At 37.0% G+C, this 20,327-nt stretch overlaps 1 protein-coding gene across 5 annotated transcripts in view; it reads right to left on the reverse strand.

The window, feature by feature from the left end:
• The window catches only part of myo1b (myosin IB), a 96,771-nt gene that overhangs the window by 52,014 nt on the left and 24,430 nt on the right, over window positions 1-20,327 (reverse strand). For all 5 annotated transcript variants that reach the window (XM_079820931.1, XM_079820932.1, XM_079820929.1 and 2 more), the window contains exons 4-6: window positions 5,464-5,558; window positions 3,024-3,128; window positions 945-991 (exon numbers count right to left, since the gene is read on the reverse strand). In XM_079820931.1, the coding sequence (XP_079677057.1) occupies window positions 945-991; window positions 3,024-3,128; window positions 5,464-5,558 (247 nt within the window). The remainder of the gene's footprint in view (window positions 1-944; window positions 992-3,023; window positions 3,129-5,463; window positions 5,559-20,327) is intronic.

The following is a 20,327-nucleotide window of genomic DNA, read 5'->3' on the forward strand; positions in this document are numbered from 1 at the left end:
GAAAATGTATCTCTTGGTTTTATTAGTGAAATGTTCTTAATATTTTCTATACAACACCGAAATTTATTTTGTGAAAGTTACAAGACCCATGATTCATTTTTTACAGTGAAAATAAATGGTTATACAACACTGATGGTTTCAAGTGGGTGTTGCAGAGCCAGTAAGCGTGCTCAAGCTAATTTTTGTGAATTTTGACCCATGAATTACTAAAATTAAGATCTGGTAAATGAGAATGAACACCAACCACTACAAAATGTACCCTGTTATGTAAATTAAACAGCACCTGTGTTGAACCTCTGAAAGCACATGCCGGACAATGCTGTGTGGTCTGACCTTTGTAAGTACACACTCTATAGCTCAGTATATATGTTTATTTAGTGTGGTCAGGAGGACGTGAAAAGCCAAACTGTCAAAGAGCAGCATCAAACATATTTGCATAAATGGAGATATTTAACTGTGCTTGCTAATCTTTGTGAGTTGGGCTGAATGGCATTGTGGGAGTCTATCAACAGGAAAAAAAATCCTAGAAAACGAGCAGAACAGACTCTGGCAAAGTCAAAGGCATCTGGGAGGTGGTTGCCAGAGAGGTTACACTGGGTTCTGTTTGAATCCCGCTGTATGCACAAGCATGAAGTGCTATTGCTCTTCTGTTGCTGTGTCAGAATAGGGCCAGATGTGTCGGTCAATAAGAAGCAGAACACAAAGCAAAGTGGTACTGCAAAAGGAGACTGTATAAACAAATCACAACCAAACTCCCAAGAAACGGATTGCATAAGAGAGAACAGTTTGAGGGTGGGCTGACAGAAAGCAATATAATTATTTGCCTGTTCACATCACTGATCAAAAGTCCATGTTGATCTAATCTAAAAGCAAACATGCACTAGAGGGAGGAGCAGCATCAAAACAGTTGAAAAATATTCGGCCTGGAAGAAAGAGATACTCACAAATCGAGACGAGTTGTCATTCCTCACGGTTTTGGCGTTCCCAAAAGCTGCAGTGGAAAAACATGTTGTGAGTTAGTCATGCCATATTCATTCAGCACTACATTTCTAATTTGACTGATGTCTTTTGGTAGAAAAAAGTATCCTGAATCCTCTCAGCTATCTTTCAACATTGACACTGAATGGAATTTACATTTGGCAGACACTTTAATCTGAAGTGACTTTCGTTGCGTTCACGGTTTACATTTTATCAGTTCATGCATTCGCTGGGATCCCATGATGACCTTAGAAAAGCATACTAATATATTACTGCAGTACATAGTATGTATACTGCATTAAGTATGCAAATGTTCTGTATGCATGGAACATTCAGATTACCTTAAAAAAAACAGCACATTGCACATAAAACTGTATCCTGCAATGTAACCTTCCCTTTCCAGTGACGACAAAAAACCCCCCCAACAACTTCAAAATAATTCTTAAATTAGATTGTGGATAAGTACATTATATTTTACTAGATGTTAAGAGAAATTTGAAAAAGGTACAGAGATTTACTTTGACTTGGAAGTTGTGTCACAAAATGACACTTAATGACAAAAAATTGCCGGCCCCTGATCTAGTTGATGAAATATAAATAGTAGAAACTAGAAAACTAGAAAAATATAATTTCCACTATAGAAACTGTACAGAGTCTTTTTAGAATTTGTTTATTTTCTATGACTTTTCCAGACCTGGTAAACTTTAAAATTCCCTGAAATTCTAAGTTTTCCATGACTATGGGATTTCTGCATACAATATTTCTTTCAGATCTATTTTCTTCTCTAATGAAACACTTTGTTTTGCTGCTTTGTGATTGAATACTTACTTTACTGTAACTAAATTAAGCACTCTTAAAAAATAAAGGTTCTAAACGGCCGTTTTCACAGTGATGCCACAAAAGAACCAATTTCTGATTCCCCAAAGAATCTTTGAGTGAAAAGTTCTTAAAATATTTTTTTTTTCTTGGAGCTTTTTTTGGCTCGGTTTGCTTTTCCACTGCAGTTTAGAACCATATCAAAGATCAAAGTGGGTGGGATTATAGACTGATCGTTATGGTTGCGCCGCCTGTACTGCCGTGACATCATCGTAAACGCAACAAGCAAAAACACAACACAAACAAATGCGCAACACAGGAGAAATGGAGCATATCGATGGAATGGTGTTCTTGATTCTCGGCATGTGGATGTTTTTCACCGCAAGACGAAGACGTTTGTTTCTAGTGGGTTTGGAGTCTCGTGTCGCAAATCCAATGATGCTGGTAGTGATGATTCTCTGACCAATCTGTGATCTGCAGTGTTTACGCGTCACATTTTAGTATCGGTATGGCTCGCTTGGAACCTCAACCAAGGTGGTACTATTTAAGTAAGCCGTACAATGCAGTGGAAAAGCGTCATTAGTGAAGAACATTTTAAAAATCTAAAATAACCTTTTTCCACTATAAAAGGAACCTTTTGTGCAATGGAAAGGTTCCATGGATGTTAAAAGTTCTTCATGTAACCATTGATGTCAATAAAGATCCTTTATTTTTAAATGTGACATGTCCCTCATTTTTGCATATTTTTTCTGAATGCAATCTCCTCATACTATACATTAAGCTACATACACAGAAGTTCTACGATAGAGAAACATGCAGCAGGAAATGTGCAGGACCCCCAGTGTGGGGCTCATTACTTCCAGCAGCTAAACTCTCACAGATGTGGGACTTTACTTGAGTCCTGCTGCCAAGAAGCACTGGGCATTCCTATTCCATCTCATCGCTTATGGGCATTTCCTGTTCATGGCCCCACATAAAAACACAACTGTCTGATTGCCAACAGGGTCTAGGGAACTTTTGGCCCATTAGAAAATATATATGATGTAGGTCTCAAACCATCTGCTTTCAAAACTTACCTTCAAGAATCTGAAAGATCTGGACAAGACAAGAACATGGAAGAACATGTAATGAAGAACATTACAAATGGTTGTTTTAAGACAAGGGACCTGAATATCCTAAAGGTGGGAATGAGACAATTGGTACAAAAACAGAGGAGACGGAAAACTCACCCTCAAGCACGGGATTGGACTGAAGCAGCTGCTCCTTCACTTTGTTCACTTCCTGGCCCTTCCCACACACTGCCGCCACATATGACATCACAAACTTACTGGCCTCTGAAAAACAGACCACAGAAGAATAAGGTCAGGGGTCATCTTCTAGACAAGACCTCACCTCCAAAAATCCCCTTTACATCAACTCTGCCCATCCAATAGGGAGCAAATGCCTTTCCCATTGAAACTCCTCCATTCCGTCAAAGCAAACTATGAGATCAACTGTTTAAAGAGTCTTCAACATTGAGCTGTTGCTATTAATTCAGAAGAGATGACAGAACAACTCAAAAATAGGGGAATTCTTGTGCATCAAATGTCTTAAAAGAATAAAACAAAAAAAATAATATATAGAAGATATAAAAAATGGTTAAGTTGGTTAGATTCCTAGCAAGTTAGATTTATTTCTGTGAATCAGTTCAAATTATTTGTTTAAATGATTCTCATTCAAAAATTTGAACAGAAGTCCCAGCATGCCTTAACAAATATAATAAAAGTAAATGTTGGCAAATATTGCTGAATATTATTAAATGGGTATACATGAAAATGGTTACATTGATTTCCTTTAGTTCATTTTGAAAAAACATGTGAAACATGCCCAAATTATTTACAACTTTTTGTTTAAAACTGTGTTTTAGTTTTTACATGAAATGCTTTAAATCTACTTGGCACAAATAGCTGTTTAAGATTTATCTTGTTCGACGCTTGATGACTTTCCCATGTCTATGAGAGCAGTGCCTTACACACAGAAGTGCTGATATGAAATGTTTCTGAAGGGAAGGACGCCCACTTATGTTTTAGAGATTTATGGCTATTTTTGGACTGTGCTCAATTCACAGGACTTAAACTATGAAACATTTTGATCAAAATCTAATACATAAAGAGACGGTGATAATCAAGCAGATAGAAAATAACGCAATAACTCATAATTTCATATAGGTTAAGCATGGATCCTGAATACTGAATAAGAGAGCCTAATATAATTTATTTCTGAGCTGTGGTAGATTTTCATTAGTACAGAAGAGCATTTTGAAATTAACAGTCACCTTGACGAACAGTCAATGTTTTTCATCATCCCTTGCTCTCTAGTCTGTAGTGTGTGGATTACCACAATCCTCATTTATCTCATTGCTTTGACTGTTCGACATCCTAGATTTTAATGGTTGGCACAGTAAGATGGTCATTTTAAAACAAGGGGAGTCCAGTTCTGCACTGCTAAACAGCTGTGGTTAAATACCAGCATTTGGAAAATAACAAGATAACTTCTTCAAAATGAACATAACTGAGTTGAGCTGACATTAAAAGAAGCAAAAGTTCAGTCAAAAGACCACTATATTACACCTGCTTGTCAGATGAACACATGCAATTCAAAAACTACAGTAGAAGTGTGTCTTTTATTTTACAATATATACATTTTTTTTATTTTATCAATTTAATATGCATGTTGAGTAAGTCATACATGGCTTGATCATCTCTATTTTCTCAAAGGCAAATGTTTATTTTAAAGACCGATAGGCAGGCACAACTTTATTACACACAATTGTTAAACACATTCTAAACACAATGGAAAATTATGTGATGGGAGAATATGAGATGGTCTCCATATGTAAACAATGAATGGGAACCAAATGAAAGCGTCAAATACATTTATGATTGGCTCATAAATTATAAGGAACACAGCACCTGTTACTGTAGATCTTGATCTGTTTCCCAACACACGAGATGAACAGTTTGACACAGGAAGAGTTAGTTCTCAAAATTAATTTAATACATTAATACTAATTTAAAAGCCTTTGACTTTTGGCTTGCTTAGTTGGGGACACTACACTAATTATTCATCTATGTTACTGATCTGCCCGCATTGACACTATATGATTATTGAACTGAGCTGGATGACATCACGGTTTTCTCCAGAAAGGCTGTACAGCCAAATCAAATTATGTTGCATTATTTTCCTGTTAACACTGTAAAGCTGCTTTGAAACAATCTGTATTGTGAAAAGCGCTATATAAATAAAGGTGACTTGACAAGTCATTACTTTAGATTGCAGATTAGTCTAACTAATATAACTATATTAAATGATAATCTATTCAGAATCTATTACATACAGTCTAACTCTTATTCCACAACGACCATGCAATGGGACTACTGTAAAATGCAACAGGAGCAAGTTGGCAACAGAGTGCATAGTGGTGGGTAAATAATCCTTTGATGACATTGTTAAAGAGATTAACTGGAGATAATTTAGGAATGAGTGGATTAAAAGAATGAGCACAAGGGAGCAGGAAATGACATCACAGTTACAAAATCCTATATCAAAAGCAGTAAAAGTAAAGTTAGCTGCATCATTACTGTTATTTGTTACTGATTAGCTTGATTCAAGTATTTTCAAGGGTCTTACCAGTTTTTCCTGCCCCGCTCTCTCCAGTGATGAGAATACACTGGTCTTTATCTTGATCCCGCAGGGACCGGTAGGCCTCATCTGCCAGAGCATAACTGAAAAGAGAGAGAGAGAATATTTAAGTTAATTTAACTGCAAAGCAAAACTTTTATTTGCAATCAGGCACCTGTCTTGTGTTCAGTGCTCTGCTGAATCTGTATCAGCAATTTACTTCTAGACCAACTATTTAGACCTGTTATTAACATGAGGATCGAGAAATCGAGAACACTCTCTGTAATGCTCCGATAAGAGAACACGCAGTGCATGGTTTAGAGGGGGAAATTGCCAGTGGATTGGCCAGACGCCAGGGATTCAATATGTTTAAAAGCTGGACAACACTAGGTCACATTTATGTTCAAATGGATTAGGGTAGGGGATCTTAACTGGTGCTGCTTTAGGGCCCAGATTTTACATGGGACACCAAGTGGTGACCCAAGACAGTACCAAAATTGTGATTCAAACATAAGTACACAAAAATGTCCTTAGAATTAAACTCAGAAATGTATTCATCTTGATAATATTGCATAAAAATAATACAATAAAGCTACAAAAATAGTAATCTCTGCTTTCAATATTCAATATCAATATGTTTTTTTTTCCTGCTGTGCACAACTCCTTATTTTTCGGTCACAATCCTCCATCAGTCTGTTGAATAATTTTGCTTTGCATTACATTTTCTTTTTAATGATGGATGCATCAGCAGCTGACAGCACTTGAGAAAATTCCTCTGTTTGTATGCGAACAAACATGATATATCTATCTTATTAAAATATGTAAGTGGATTCATTCTACAAACATTCCAGGACAGTAAACAATAGAAAAGTGGGTCATATTATCCTATAACCCAGTGAGTTCTGTAACAGTGATGTAATTGTAAATGATTTGTTTGAATAGGAAAAGACAATAGCAGCAGTGTCAGTTCACATTTGTATGGCACAGGCTGTATGAGTAGGTTTTTGGCTTCTGTCGACACTAGGCATGAATACTTTCATTACTGACTGACACTCTCCAGGCTGAGTGATCAGCTGTAACTAAATTGGCCCAAAACAGTGCTAATTTCATCCCATTTTATTGTACCTCCCAGTTTCCTCACAGTCTGTACTTTTCAACAATCATTACTTAGGAATTTTCCAAAACCACCACTAATAATAGGTCTGATTGTGAGGGAAATGCTGCATGTAGTTCCCCTCCTTCAAGTCTGGATTCATCAGGTTCACGAGGAGCTATAGTGGTATACATACAGTCATAGTGTACAAAAACGGCAATGATGAGGATGTCCAAGGTGTTCCAAGATGAATGGAATTGATGAAATACTTCTTAATGACCATGACAAAACTGCCTTATCTGTTGTGGCATGCTGTAATTCAGAAACTTAAGAATTTCACTGGAATGCCCCTAAAAGTCAAAGGATGTCAGGACTTATTCAACTCAATGAAAATAATGTTAATTTATCATTTAAGATATCATACAAACAACAACCATATTGCAATACTTGGCTTCAAAATCTTTCAAGTTGCTAGCGTAGACAGCATTTTTAGGCATCGTAGGCTGTTCTAAAAGTGTGCAGGATGATTATGCTGCCTTCTTTGATGCTTTAGTACAGTCAGATCCTAGAAGTATAGCCAAACTCCTGTAGGTTTCGTATCAATAGTGATATTTGTCTGGCACACAAAGTTGCTGCATGTGTAGTGTGTTACAAATCAGTAACGTATAAAGAAGTGTTTTTACTCAACTGCAGTAACAACTATTTCAGACAAACTCCTATTGGTAGTCACTAGAAGTGTGAACCTTCACTTGCTTCACTATTTGATTAGATTACGATTCAGAGGGGAACAATTCGATTAAACAATTATTCTCAATGCACATTATTTTATTATTTACTATATTATTAAATCTCAATATATTTATTTTATCTTGGTTATTAAAAATAAGAACAAAGATGAAAAAAACTGTAGAACAAAAACAATATAAGAAAGAAACTCATTAAGAGTGCTTTTGCTTTTTTAGCATTAGAAATACAGAAATTGAACAATCTAATGTAAAAAAATCACTGCTTAGTCTTTAATACATTTATTTCTAATTAATACACTAAAGTTAAAAAGTTATTTAGTCAAGAGCAGTGAGTGATTCCCTCTTTCCTTTTGTTGCATGATTAACATTAATGACAGACAGCAGCAGGATTATTATTAACTCTTTCCCCACCAGCATTTTTAAAAAATGTTTCCAACCAGGGACAGCATTTTTTAAAATAATTTTCACAAAACTTTCATGTACCATTAACACTCCTAAAGCTTACACAGTCCTATTATACCACTCTCTGTGTGGACATTTCACTCGGTAACATTAGGCAGTTTTGATTTAAATGCTGTTTAATGTTAGATGATCGCATTATTTTACATGTGCATAAACAATGCTTCTAGCACTTGTTTCTGCTGCTTCTTCACCTGTGTTTTGATCTAAAGATTCTGTACTCTTTCAGAAGATGCGCAATAGCCCTCCCTACCATATAACCGTGAAATCATGAATTAACAGTGGGGTGTTGTGTCGAATTTCGACTCCCTGCCATATTATTACCCATTGAAACCACTACCTAACCCCACCCCCAAATCTTAATTCTACCCTCACACCTAATCCTAAACCTACCCATACTGGGGATTTAGAGGGGTAATAATTCATGCATTGTGTCATTAGCCCTATTTGGACGGTAATTGTTTTGGTAATACATTTACATGCCACCTCAGTGATAAAACTTGTGCATTCGGATGGTGATTTATTCACGGTGGAGGAGCGAGCTTTGTGATCCTGCGCACCTGGGAACACACTGTTCATGTGGTCAATAACAAAGATTGTATGCTGTAAATAAAATGTCATATGCTTATAAGTGCATATTTAATTTAATAATAGGAAAATATCCTGTTATTTAAATCTGTTTAAAAATGGGAATATATAGATGCAAATTATAGTTAAAAATATCCAAAACCCACTAGGCCAGTGTTATATATTTTGTTCAGTTGAGTACTATATCCCAAATGTTTCCAACTATTTGCAAATCGTGAGAAATTGCTATTTTAACCAAGGAACCGGGACGTGTGAGCTATGCGTTTGAGGGAGTCGCCTGTCGATTGCTTCATATCTGCGTTACCCTTGGTTTCCGGTTTTATTTAGCAGAAACGCTTTACTCTCACTGCAGTGTGAACAAGTGTCAAAGCAGCCGCCGCCGAGTGAACGTCATAACTTCCTTTTCAACACACTCAGATATATCTAATACGATAAACAGAGTTGCGCTACCTTATACTCATGGCTGGAAAAGAGGAAGTGGCGCCGACGACCATGTCATAATAAAAGTCCCGCCGGCAACTATGCCATAATAACAGTCCCGCTCTTCAATCGCTCCTGCGGCCTTGCTCAGCTCCACAACACTCGGTCCTGCTCTGCTTTATACTACAGTAATGTTAATAATCGCATCCATGAACATGATTTCTGCCCCAGTCCTATCCTGACTCTTTTCCACCGGCTGTGAGGTGAAGACCACATGTCCCAAGATTCTGCGCTCAAACGTGGCGTCATTAAACTACGCCTTTGTTTTGAACAGGCGACCTCTAGTGGACGGAAAAGTTACATAGTGTAGCTTTAAAAAGGTCTTGTATTTTCTTCCCATAACTTCCCATTATCAGAAGAATGGCATCTACGCTAATGTTTGTCTCTCTGTTTTATCCCGAGGTCTACTGCAGTCAGCCGGATCTGGGCCGTATCCAGTTCAGATGGTGGACCTGCGCCCAGACAAGATCAACGCATGATCATGAAGTGTCTGCAGAGACCGTGTCAATTAGACTCCCCCTGAAATTGCCTCATCGACACGGCATCCTCAATAAACCCGTCTCCGGCGTGATGACTCCGATTGTTCGAATATTCCTATTTAATAATTGTTAAATCGATATGTCATCCTCAATAAACCCGTTTCCGGCGTGTTGCCTCCGATCTTTCGAATATTGCACTTTAATATTTGTTTCATCAATACGGCATCCTCAATAAACCTGTCTCCGGCATGAGAACTCCGATATTTTGATTATTCCTATTTAATAATTGTTTAATCGACACATCATCCTCAATAAACCCGTCTCCGGCGTGTTGCCTCCGATCTTTCGAATATTCCGATCTATTATGACCTCTGACCTGTAAAGTTGTCAGAATAATAATCATACGCTGTTTGTTAATTGGCCAGAGGAGAACTGGCACCCCGACTGAGCCTGGTTTCTCCCAAGGTTTATTTTTCTCCATTAGGTCACCTGATGGGGTTTTGGTTTCCTTGCCACTGTCCACTGTCACCTCTGGCTTGGCTTGCTCATTTGGGGCAACTAAATATCCAAATAAATCTAATTATTAAACTAAATTAGCCATATAAACTAAATTACTGATCTAATTACTGATCTAAAGCCCACATTGTCACTGTATGTTAATTGAAATGAACTGATGACATCACCGTTTTCTCCAGAACGGCTATACGGCTGAATAAAATTCTGTTGCATTATTTTCCTGTTTAACACTGTGAAGCTGCATTGAAACAATCTGCATTGTTAAAAGCGCTATATAAATAAAGTTGACTTGACTTAAGACATAACCAACAATGTTTATGAGAATACTCGCCAAGACAGATATTTAGAAAAAATTCTGTGTATCTGACCGTTCAAGCATGCTGTCTGAGGTGTACTTTATTTACAATAAAAAAGCACATTAATATGCATTACTAACAAACCTATTTAAAGTACATACATTTTTTTTTTTAAATTATGCTTCGATGCAGAATCGCTCGCATCAGTATTGTAATGCATTTTAAAAACGATTATATTCCACAGCTCTAGTATTCACTATATCATGTCACTTTTAATTTGCAACTTCATACAGAACAGAGTGAATAGTCGCCATCACTCAAAATAAATATGAAACTAATTTAAAATGAATAACTATCACTGCAAATGCCTGTCAGACAACAAAGCAGCGTTTTGGAATAGAGCCTTCATTTAAATATTAAGATAATAATCTATTAAGTATTATTATTATTAACACTCCAAACTAAATCTTGAATGGAACAGACTGACACTCCAGAAACTGCAACGAGAACTAAACCCACAATATGAGTCCATTTGATGCTGGTTTGAGCTCTGGGCGGAGGTCTGGGAGAAGAAAAGTGAAGAGTAGGACTAGGAGAGACAGAAATGGAACGGGGTATTACATCAATGCAGAAACGTGCACAGCCTAGGGAGCAGATGTTTGAGCTTTGTGAGGTGGCCAAAACGCTCGACATGACCCAAACAAAAGAGAAGCATAATACAATTACCCAAACCCTGACAGAGAAACATGGGAGGGGACAGGGTCCCATTGAAGGAAATTTGCTAAAGTGGCAGATCTGGACCATCGGGATGCTTTAGGCTGTCCCAGCATGCACTACAAAACCTCTTTAAGTGGTTGCGGGTCAATGTGAATATGAATACCTTAAATCTGAATATGAATGGACCATTTAGGCTTCCACAGTCAGTCTATAAAGAGCAATAAAAAAAGACAAGAACTCTTCCAATGACAAAAGGGAGGAGACGCGTGTGTGGTATTTGTCCTGATCCAACTTTGAGCTAAAATTGAGTTTTGGTTTGCATTCAAAGGCCAGGGAATCATTAGATGTTCTTCGAAATGTCTTCACGCCCCGCCTGGAGCCACACCATGTGCGGAGAGAGGAAATTAAGAGAAAAGTGAGAACATCTGCAGTTAAAAGGTCTCTGCGCAATAATCACAAGGTCAGGACAGAGGGGTCAGTTTGCTAAGTCTAGGGAGCCATTTCTACAGTATACATGCATCACTCTGACTGATATAAGACTTAGAAATCTTGCATCCACATCTGACCAGGAGCTGAATGAGAGCTTCATGATGAATGGAGGAGGGATGGCCTTTAGCACATGGCCTACAGGAGATTGAATGGTAATTTCAGTTTGGCTTAAGGCTGTGGTAAGGCCCAAATCCGCAACATGAGGCACACGGCAGAAAATAGTATGTTCCTACCACCCATAGTTCTACATAAAAGGGAAAACTGATCACGAGGGCAGGAACACCCAAAATACAGCCGGCATCAATGCTGTTATTGTACAGAGCTTTTCTGTAGAAGTGATACATTTACACTGTACGATACGGTCACATCTAGATAACGTGTTGGTTTTGATTCCACATAATTATTTGATATTGAGAAAACAAGTAAAAAAAATATATACTTTTTTTTAAATTTACATTTGTTTAAATTATAATTATTACAAAACTCTATTCTGAATGTGCCTCAACCATGTTACAGTTCTTGGTTTATTTTTTGTGTTGGAAATGCCAAAAGTAAAATCCAGCAGACAGATCGATTCAGTTAGTGAGTCGTTAGATTACTTCAAATCAATAACTATTTAAATCAAGTTCAAATCTGATTTTGAGTCTTGCGATCTTGAGTCAGCCATTAATTTACAGAATGCAGACATTCAAGAAACTTCTTTCAAAAGTGTCAGGAAAATAATTTAGTTCTATTAATATATGTTCCTTGAATATCGGTGTAAAAATATGACAATTTTTCCGTATTTGTAATGTGACAACTTATAATGTTTTATTTTATTAAATTCGTTTTTTTTTCTGTAGTATTTACTTCACAACAAAGGTCAAAGGGCAAAACACATAGTAAGTGAAATGTAACTTAGCGTGCTGGACACCTCGCTGAAATAGGATATCCATATCTGCTTCTGAATGAGTCACAGAGGAAGTAATGTTTTCCTACTTGTGGTGGAATGATCACAGACTGCAGTGGATCAAACAATGGACCATAGAAGCCCCGGAGAAGGAAAGCCGGAAAAAAACAAGTGCATTCAACCAGGTGGCCACAAACACCTCAGCTGCTTCCTGCACAAATTTAGCTCGTTTTATAGACTTTAGTGTGTCTGTATCTACATGCACATGGATTGCACAGCCTATGAGAGTAACAGCCACAGGATGTTATGTTTTTCCATATTGAGAGCTATGAAATAAGACAATATAAGAAATAAGACAACTGACTCAGTTCAATAGAAGTGTTTTTGCCAGACAAAGTTCTCCAGCCAAAGCCTTAATTTAAAGCTGTGACACATTTTGGGATTAAGATGAGAGGTCAACTCTCCATTGAAGATTTATTTGGGGGAAAAAGAACAAAACAAAACAAACAACTCTAATCTTCCATTTGCTGAGTGCATTTAAACACTGACTGTCGGTCTGTTTTTAGTCACCCAAAACCGGATGACTTTGCTGCTTCTCTCTATCTGCACTGACTCCGCTTTCCTGACGTCTGTTCACTGTATGTTCTGTCATGTGTCCTACATCTGTCCTTTCAGGAGACTTATGTAGACTTGCATTTAGGCCAACCAAAAGGGCTGTCCGTTGAATGCATTTTAAGGGAACATATATACCTTCTTTTGGGAAACATAAGGTAGCATTGCATGCATGACCAGCCTTCAAATTGGGAGCACATCTATGATGCCTTAAAATGCTGTCTAGGCATCTAGGCAGTTATAAGGCGGCTTTTGGCGATGCACAGGAAAACGGATGAACTAAAATGTATTCCATGCAAAATAACAGCGTGCTTTAGAGGCCCAGCACAAACATTTGTGTGTTCTGGTGTCCTGATGCCCCAGAGAGAGAACATCCTCTCTCATCAATTCATCCTCACTGCTCAGGGAGAGGATATGACTTTCCAATATTTAAAAGTCGACTACAACCCAAACTAGAAATGTAATTTGCCAATGTAGTGGGTGACACGGTCACACACACATATGTGGTGGACGGGTGGTACAAAGAAAGAATAGGTTGAACATGCCACAAAAAAAATACATCACTTGACATGTCTCAATGGGGGGCATGACCCTGAATGGATGTAGTGCTTTTGGGGAGGCAAGCAGTCTCCAACTAGATGACAAATGATGCCATTGTGGCACAAGCTAGCTGTGGCCAAGGGGAGGCTGTTCTACATGAGCCAAAGCTTGTTTATCCAACCCGTGGCAGGAAATGAGGGAGAGGGATTGTGAACATGCTGGGAGAGGGGTCACCTTCAAATTTTGAAAGCCAAAATAAATAAAATTATAATGGTGCAATCTGGTGATTATATAATGCTCATAACTTAGCACATATAGCGTGGCTGACTAGCTCAAAGCCTGCTTTGACTTTTCGGTAAACAAAAAGTTTACAGAACGTCTCGCAGGAATGAATAAGACATTTTTGTGAACAGCGTGATTTATCCCTGCAAAGCCTGACATATGAAATAATACTAAGAAAAAACTTTTTTTTAATGGATATAATTATTGGACCTTTAGAATAAAATATGGTTACACTTTATTTTAAGATGACGTAGTTACATTGTACTTAAGTACTGAGCAATAATAAGTAATACATATACTTAATATAGAGTTATGGCTAGGTTTATTTTTAGTAGTTATAAGTATAATTTACCATAATTTACTAAATGTAGTAATGTGTAACTACGTCACATTAAAATAAAGTATTAGCTAAAATATTTATTAGAAAATACATTAAAAATTTTTTTTAATTGAATATCATATTTGATACATCAGGATTTTATGGCTCAAGGAGGACCATTTTTTTTATTACAAAAATATGGTGCAGTTTCCGATGTTTATGACCAAGAAGTAAAATGAAATTCTGATAGCTAGTAATTTAAATCAATAAGATATTCATAATGGTATAGCAGAATATCTGCCAAAAAATTATTTAAATATTAGAGGCCACTTCCAATAATATGTACTAAGATGAAATTTGCTATTCAAATGACAGAAAGTAGTAGATTGTGTTCAACTTATGAAGAGTGAAATAAGGTTTGACATTGCAGTTTTTACTTTAAAGTCCTCATGAAATCAAAATCGACCTTATTTACTTTGTTAGCAAACATTACTTGTCTTAGGGTGAACAATTAATCAGTGAAAGTTAATAGACAGATTTTTTTTTTTTTGCTGTGGTAATCTTTAAATCAAAATCTGAAAAATAATTTCCGGTCTGGAATGCCTCCTTTTCCGATGACGTCATTTTGACAGCTAGGGTTTGAATATCCTTAACCAGACCACTCCCCTCCAACTGTTAGTCTGCTATGAGCGAGAGATGGAGAGGAGGAGCGCTGAAGTAAAACCCTGCCCTCTATTCAATATTTCGTTTCACTTGGAAATGCGTCACAGCACTGAAATAAAATCAGTTGCAACTTCCGGTTCACTGGGACTTTAAAGAAATTATTTCAAACACAAGCGTTCGTCTCCATGCGTGAAAAAAATGAAGGTCAAGTGTAAAGTCAAGATGTGAAGTCATTGCTGCAATCCTGAGAAACCAAGAAAAGTCAAAGCAAGAATGCAAACCATGAGAAAAGCAAACACTGGCTGAGGCCAAGTTCATGACATACCATAGTTCTCGACATGTAACAAATACAAATTATAAATCCAGTCCACACAGGGCAAAACAGTCCACACAGGAAACTCGGCACACAGATTAAGTCCTGTGTGTTTTGTTTAAATGCTGGACAGGATTTCCAAAAGGTACTAAGCATTCAATGATTTAAATATTTATCTGTTAGAGATTTACATATTAAAAACTGACCATAGCAAATATCAATGAAAAGCCCATCAATCTCCTATGTGGATTGACATTTTACTACAATTTACTGACTTAACTGGCTGACAAAACAAGTGTAAACACTTGTGTGCATTCAGATGCATATCTATTGATGACGGAGGGGAGGTGATTTAGTAATTACACAACCTGAGCCAGAACAAACAGTGCAGAGCCGACATATTCAAACTCTCATGCAATTCCACAGAAGGGACTTTCCAGTTGTAAAGTGAGCATTTCCCTCATTTTATCCCTATGGCCACATAATACTCCAGATCAGGTTTTTTTTTTTTTTTTTTACACTTATACAGCTTTGGATTGTGGCAGTGAATACTGCAGGGACAGAGGCAGTTAGCTTTGTTTTTCACTGCCAAAGGATGAGGGTGGGTGGCCACATTTACATGAGAAGAGAAGCTTCACACTCTACCAAAGAGCATGTCTGCCAATGCAAAGTCCAGAGTTCACCTCTCTCTGTGCTAAAAGCCACCACTGATAACAATAACCAGGATGACACACTCACTTAAATGTCCATGTAAATGTTAAAAACTATTTGCCACCACTTGTTATACAATATTACCTGTAAGCATGTGTGGGATGAGCAACAATGAAGAGTCACTGGCAGCTTATGAAACGGTGCTTAAGTGATAGTGAAGAAAATTATTTGAATTAAACGCAGAAAGAGACTTAGGTCATTGTTCTTTTTCTGTCCTTTACAATTGCTGCTTATCAGATTGTAAAATGTGACCTTGGTAAGATCTTGGCTAAATGCAAAGGCAGATTGTGCATAAACTATCATTTATGTACGATATACACCTTAGAACTTTGCTCATGATTGACTGGGCGATTAATAATCCTTATGACAACCTCACTGAACTGAAATACCACACAAACCTAAGCAATTTACATTTCACAATGTAGGGAGAAAGTAATCGGCTATTTTCAGTAAAACCCTGGATCGTAAAGGGATTCTGGGAAAGCAAACAACTGTAGCAGCTCTGTAAACAGCAGAGGTAGCTGAACATTTCCTTATTGCCTACATTCGTACACAAACAGCTGAAGAGACAAAAATGTGGTACTGTAGGTTTTCCACAAGCATTGCCATATAGCCGCTATGATCATTTAATCGTATTCATTTTGTGTAAAATTGTACAAAAAAAAATCTCTTTATTTAAAGCACTTTGACTATAATTAACATACATACTGTATGGCACGAAAGAGCAGATATCAGTTAGCATCAGACTGAAATGATCAGAGATCTTTTAAAAAATATATTTCAGTTGCCCATCTAACACTGGGATACTGGATCTGCAGAGTAGAAGGTGCTACACGCAGAAAAGGCTCAAGGCTTGATGAACTTCTAAACTTGTATCTCTCATTAGTTCTTTGTGATTGCTCATTATACAACCCCTTTAGGCAGCAGTTTCAGCAAGTTTGTGCCAGTCTAGAGTTTAGGAATAGGCGTGATGAGAGAAGCAGACATCTGGCCCACACCCTGGATGAAACCTGCCTCCTGCTTCCCATATGTGTGTGAGATGTGGCAGTGAGAGACTAAGTCAAATAAAAGTGTCTCCTGCACACAGGCGGCAGTGGCTCAGTGGAAGGTTGGTGGTTGGATCCCCGGTTCCACCTGACCAAGTGCCGAGGTGTCCATGAGCAAGATACCTAACCCCAGCTGCTCCCGACGAGCTGGATGGCGCCTTGCATGGCTGACACCACCGTCGGTGTGTGAATGTGAGGCAAAATGTAAAGAGCTTTGGATGGCTGTAGGTCTGTTAAAAGCGCTATATAAATGCAGTCCATGATGACGCCTGATTCTGGGTTTAAATAATGATTTAAATTTTAATCCATCCTGTAAATTCTACATTGCTTTCTCTGCTTGTAAAGAGACACACCCTACACTAGTAAAGGCTAATGTTATAGTTCATGGATAATCAACACAACATTAAAAATACACAAATTACATGTACACCCATCCCTGGCCTACAAGTAGGAGTAAAATGCCTGGATAATATCAGACTGAATTGCCTTAACTAAAAGGTTCAACATGGCACAACCCAAATATGATTTCTTCTTAAGGAAACAAGAAAAGTATTCTAAAATGGGCTTTAAAAGCACAAGAAGAATAGTTCACCATTTTTTTTATTTGGTCATAAAAGTGAGCAATTAAATATTATCTATCTTGTATACGCATTACTGGGAGATATAGAGAGACAATTGATATTTATAGAGTTGTCAATTCATTAACAATTCTTTTTAAAATACTTTTTAAAATACATTGTTTTTAAGAATAGTTGGCTTATTTATTTTGTTGTTCAGTACCCGCCAATACTGCTTCCAGTGACTGGTAATTGGTGAGCAGCCCCAAAAACTATAAAACTAGTATATATCTGCACCTTACTTGTTTTTAAAAAAAAGTATTTTCTTCAAGTAAGTAAACCATTCCATTTTAAATAAATATATAAATATATAATTTTTTTTCTGACTATTATTTCATTTGTCAGAATTTACAGGGTTAAACCTGTGATGATCAGGCAATTCCAACAATAAATATCTACAGCTATCTAAATACAAAAGCTACTGTGATTAGATTGATGGCTGAGTGCCCTGCATGGATGAAAAATTCAGAGTAAATCTGCCCGATTTAAAAATCCCAGGTGTCTGCAGCTTAAATCTATCAGACTGAAGAACAAGACCACAAAAACAAAAATCCACACTTTACTAGAACATTTAAGTTTTTGAAATTGCTTAAAAATCCGCACCCAGCTAAATGGTTCATAGACAAGAATGTCACAAGACAATTTTTTTATGGCAGTATGCTTCATTATCCAAATATCGGTGTGAACAGGCCTTAATGCTACTTATTTTGCTCCTCTCTAATCAAATACAATTAGGCCTAATAGACTGGAACACAGCCGCAAACTCACTGCTGAGGGATGAGCAGTATTGGGTAGCAGGTGCAAGCAGGCACACAGGAAACAGAAGACCCCAGAGGAAAGAAGGAGGCCACCTAGTCATTACAAATGGCCAATGACTGTTTCAAAGATGACTAGACAGACAATGCTTGTCTAAAGCATTTGGCAAAGCTTGTCCATTTAATGAAGACAATGTGTGTGCTGTGGTTAAGTATCAGGTAATGAATCACCAAGCCTGCGGCAAGACCTATGTCTAAACATATGTTCATTAAAGGGGTCCTATTTTGCCCTTTTATGAAGTCTTGATTTTGTTTTTGGGATGTACTAGAATAGGTTTTCGTGCTTGATTGTATAAAGAATGCATTATTTTTAAACATATTTTCATGATTGCAGCACCTCTCTTCCCAGTCGGTCTTAAACACTCAGCTTTCGAATTAGCCGCAATTCTGCCATTTAAACCCCATGGTGAAACCGGTATTACCGGTGTTGTTACGTCGATAAAATGGTGGGAAAATGTCCTCACCGTCACATCCATACAGCCTAGTCAGGTTTGATCCTATTGATAGATTGATTCTAATGTGCTTTGTGTTTGTCCTTTTCGTGTTCACTAAGAACTGTCAGTGTATGGAAAAAGCTGTGTGAAAGTTCTTGACACTGGGAATGACACCAGGGTGGAAAAAAGTTTTTTTTTTTTTTAGGTGAACTATTTCATCAAGGTAAATGACAACATTAATATAATCATTATTGAAGACTACTTTTCTAAAAAAAAAATACTGATTTATGAGAATTAATGGCTGACTACTGTAGGCTCATGGTCTACTGACTCTACTCTCATGGTCAACGGCAGCGGCAAATTCATTTTCTGATCTGAATGTTCTAATGTGATCGTGCTTGTAAAAGTCAATTAAACAATTGACATCGTATCATTGTCATTTATGAAATAGAAAGTGTTGGTGTCTGAATCGAGAAGTTCCTGAGAACGCTTTCAGGCCAAAATTATATTTAAAAAAATCTGTTTAGTAAAGCTAAAAAGCAAAATGTGCTGAACACATGGGACAACATTCTGCATGAACCTCAGACAGTTACGTCATACAGACCAATGGAGGGACAGTTCACCCTTAAAAAAAAGATGAGAATTCTGAACACAGACAACCTCATTCACAGTCTGATTCAACTGAATTGCTCTTACCACACACAGATGGCCCCTAAGCCAAAGACAGCAGAGAAATGTTTGGGAGGGAGAGGTGACACCGGGGCTCTTGAACCATGTGTGGTTGCCAGAATGAAGCATTTCACACTCACCCTGGGTCATTACTAAAACCATCCCAACACCAAAGTTTAAGCTCACATTCCAGCGGTCAGATAAGATCCAATGCAGAGCATTTCCAAACATCCTATCGAATACATTTTCAAGCTTCTGATTAACCTCCACATGCATGGATTTTTTTTGAAGCAGATGTTTTTATGAGGGTAACTGTCACTTCTACCAAACAGTGTTTATTGTAATAATGATGATGATGATAAAACATTTACATTTATGCATTTAGCAGACTCTTATTCAAAGCAACTTACAATAGAGGAGCATAAGCAAATGGTCACGGAGTCAACGATATTCGTAGTTTACAATGCCATGTTTACAGGAAAGAAAGCTAGAGCAGAGGAGAAATATAGAAAAGAGAAAAAAATACATTTATAACATACATATATAATATATATATATATATACACACACACACACACACATATGTATGTATGTATGTAATATATATATATATATATATATATATATATATATATATATATATATATATATATATATATATATATATATATATATATATATATATATATATATATATATATATATATATATAAATAAATTCAATCAGTGCTTTTCAGGTTTTTCAGGTAGGTCTAACATTTTTCAGGTACAGAAATTGACATCAAATGTAAAATAACACTGCACTTCACTTCACTGTATAAATTAAATAAAAATGAATGTTTATTAAAATTATCCAGTGATTTCTTAGTCTTTTGTTGTTTGATGAACATTTAAAAAAAGACAGCAGCAGGTATATAAGGCTGCTGTCACTTTAAGACATTAAGTGAATGTAAGATCTATGCATTAAGACATAACCAACTATAGGAAACTCACTAAGACAGGCATGCTTTGGACATAATTTTGTGTGAATTTGTCATTCATGCTTAAGAAGATGAGAAAGCTAACTCAATTAAGTATTCGCATGCTGTCTGGAGGCGTTA

The sequence above is a fragment of the Gobio gobio genome (genome assembly GCF_949357685.1).
Source record: "Gobio gobio genome assembly, chromosome: 7".
NCBI classification, from domain to species: domain Eukaryota; kingdom Metazoa; phylum Chordata; class Actinopteri; order Cypriniformes; family Gobionidae; genus Gobio; species Gobio gobio.